General features: G+C 32.5%; 1 protein-coding gene across 2 annotated transcripts; it reads right to left on the reverse strand.

The window, feature by feature from the left end:
* Positions 1–98: 98 nt before the first annotated feature.
* On the reverse strand, positions 99–1,577 carry LOC111376386. Of its 2 annotated transcripts, none has more exons than XM_022999346.1 (5): positions 1,183–1,577; positions 1,026–1,083; positions 495–764; positions 367–415; positions 99–281 (listed from the first exon to the last, which is right to left on the reverse strand). In XM_022999346.1, exons 1-5 carry the CDS (start codon positions 1,317–1,319, stop codon positions 133–135), a joined length of 663 nt encoding a protein of 220 aa, XP_022855114.1. In that variant the 5' UTR covers positions 1,320–1,577; the 3' UTR covers positions 99–132. The 2 variants fall into 2 exon arrangements, with proteins under 2 accessions (XP_022855114.1, XP_022855113.1); XM_022999345.1 differs by having other exon boundaries at positions 102–281; positions 495–794; positions 1,183–1,574.
* Positions 1,578–2,658: the final 1,081 nt, after the last annotated feature.

Genomic DNA, 2,658 nt, shown 5'->3' on the forward strand with positions numbered 1-2,658 from the left:
TTAAGATAAAAAATCCACATTGACTCAAATGATGTATATCAGTAAATCTATGAATGAATAACAAAATGAATAACCAAATGAAACCAAAGATTTAGATAAAAAGTGAATGCAAGTTTCAAACAAGAAAAATATTCAAAAACAGCAACAGTGATACCAATCGGAAAACGATAAAGTTCGGATTTTTACCTTCCTATTGTATCTAAACTCGCGCTTGGGGAGAAAATGCATAGGAATATTGAATGAAGAGGGAGCTTTAACTAGTACAAACAACTTCGTCGGACCTAAAGTTTTTACAAACACAGAAATCATTAAAGTGATGGCAAATTTGATCTAGCGGTTGTAAATAAATAAACATTCTTTAAGTACCAGCATACGAATCTGATCCTGCGCCCCTTGATATCAATGTACGTATCGCCTACGTCAAAGTAACAATTCGATCAATAATCGGTTTCACTGAATGTAGATATGCAATGCACTATAAGAACTCATCAGACCTTTCTTGAAAGCCCTTCAGTAACTTTACTTCGACCAAAATCACCCGAAACAATCCTTCCTTGTAAAAAACACAGCTCATAAACATGTAGAGGCCTTAAGGGACTTGGTCCAAGAACCAGAATAATTGTCTCCAAATTGGGAACCTCAGTGATCATTACTTGAACAGCAGTCTTGAGATTAGAAATAGTATTCATCAATTTTTCCAGCCTTCTAATTCCCATTTTTACTTCTCTTCTTCTTGCAGCTTGCTTTCTCCTTAATGACACTGGCTTCACTTCACTTTGTGGAGTGAGATCCACCTCCCAATCAATAACAATTCAATACATTCAGAATCCTTTTCCAAATTTTACTTTAGAGCATGTTTGGCTAAACCTCAAACAAGCTTGGTTACTTACTTTATTACTTCTAAGAAGAGAAAAAAAAAAGGGTAATCTTTTTGGGAAGCAACCCTAAACTTACCGTAAAAATAAGTTAATATAAGAGATTTTAGTTGCAATTTAAAATTTAAGCTCAGCCCGAAATTCACTCACCAAATCGTTGTACTCGGCACGCAATTCATCAAATTCCTGACTAATATCCTGCAATACACTGCCAATAAATTACATAAATAATCAAATAATTAAGGAGAGTATTTTTCACTTTCGAAATAAATTTTAAAATAATTATTTCAAGAAGCAAGCAAATTACGAAGGAATTTGTTGATGCATGAAAAGAATGAAGCCAAGAATATCGATAACGACGTGAAAAATCACAGAAGTGTCTAGTGACTCTGCTGTTGTCTCGATATTCGTGAATTCCATCTCCGAACTTCCTTCTCCTTCCATGGCCGCCTCTTTCACAGGTTAATATTTCATTAGGGATAAAAGCAGCGATTTTGTGATTAAAGAGAAAGAGGAAAGATTGATTATATGTGATCTGGCGAAAAGAAATCGAAATGAGAATTGGAAAGGAAAATTGGGAATTCGAATTTAGTTCAGGCGGGTTCACATGTCACAATTCGGTCTCTTCGTTTACAGCATGTTTGGCAATGCTTAAAAAGTTGACTTATAAGCTCTTTTGACGGCCTGCAATTAGGCCCACCTTTAAACTACCCGCGGCCCACATTTGCAACCATCCCATTAGTGTGAAAAACAATGGCGCTACTCGTACGTGCCTACATCACAGCAATAAAAAAGGATTGCTCTAGTTGAGTAGTTGTAAGCTAATGTGGCTTTTAAAAAGAAACAAAGAACTTTATTTCTCCAAATAGAAGACCACGAAATAAATTTATTGGTGGTTACGAATTAATTTTTGTCTCAATTTTCGGGTTATTACGGGATATCAAAAGAAATCAAAATATTATATTTTTTAATACAATTTTGAAGTACTCATGTCCTAGTTTTCCAATCGTTAATGACGCATAAAACGAAAAATCATAGCAAATTTTACGACACGTCAAAGTAACCCATTTTAAATAAATATGTCAAAAATTTCAATAACATGCTTATTTTGAAAACTTATCCTACGATACCCGGACCTATAAATCACCTACGTCATCTCAAAAATAATTTCGAGAACTACATTATAGACATATCGAATGGTTTAAACGAATATTGAAAATAAATAAATGTTCATCTAACGTAGTCATTAAAAGAGGCATTTAACTTGTAAACCCAAAAATTCATACCCAATCGATAGTAATAATTTTTTTTTTTTTTTAACATCTTTACATTGGAATTTTTTTTGACTTTATAGCCCATATAAAATTACCTAATAAAATGATGTAAATTATATTGAAAAATTTGTTGCACATAAATAATAAACGTTAATGAAATAATTGAAAATTTTTAAGTTTTGGGTTTACTAGTTAAACGTCTCTTTTTAAGACGTACATTTGAAGCATGTTTAACTATTTTCAATATACATTTGGACTATTTGATATATCTATAATATAGTTCTCAAAACTCATTTCGAGATAACATAGACGACTTATAGGTTCGACTGGCTTACGATCGTTGAAAAATTTTTAAAGTTAGCATTTGAAATGGGCTACTTTGATGTGCCATAACATTTATAATGGTTGGTTGTTTCATGCATCGTTAGCGACATGTAAAACTAGACCATGAGAACTTCAAATGGTATTAAGAATGTAATATTTTAACTTTATTTGATATCCCCTAATGA

This window comes from Olea europaea, unplaced genomic scaffold, assembly GCF_002742605.1.
Source record: "Olea europaea var. sylvestris unplaced genomic scaffold, O_europaea_v1 scaffold14993, whole genome shotgun sequence".
Classification (NCBI taxonomy): domain Eukaryota; kingdom Viridiplantae; phylum Streptophyta; class Magnoliopsida; order Lamiales; family Oleaceae; genus Olea; species Olea europaea.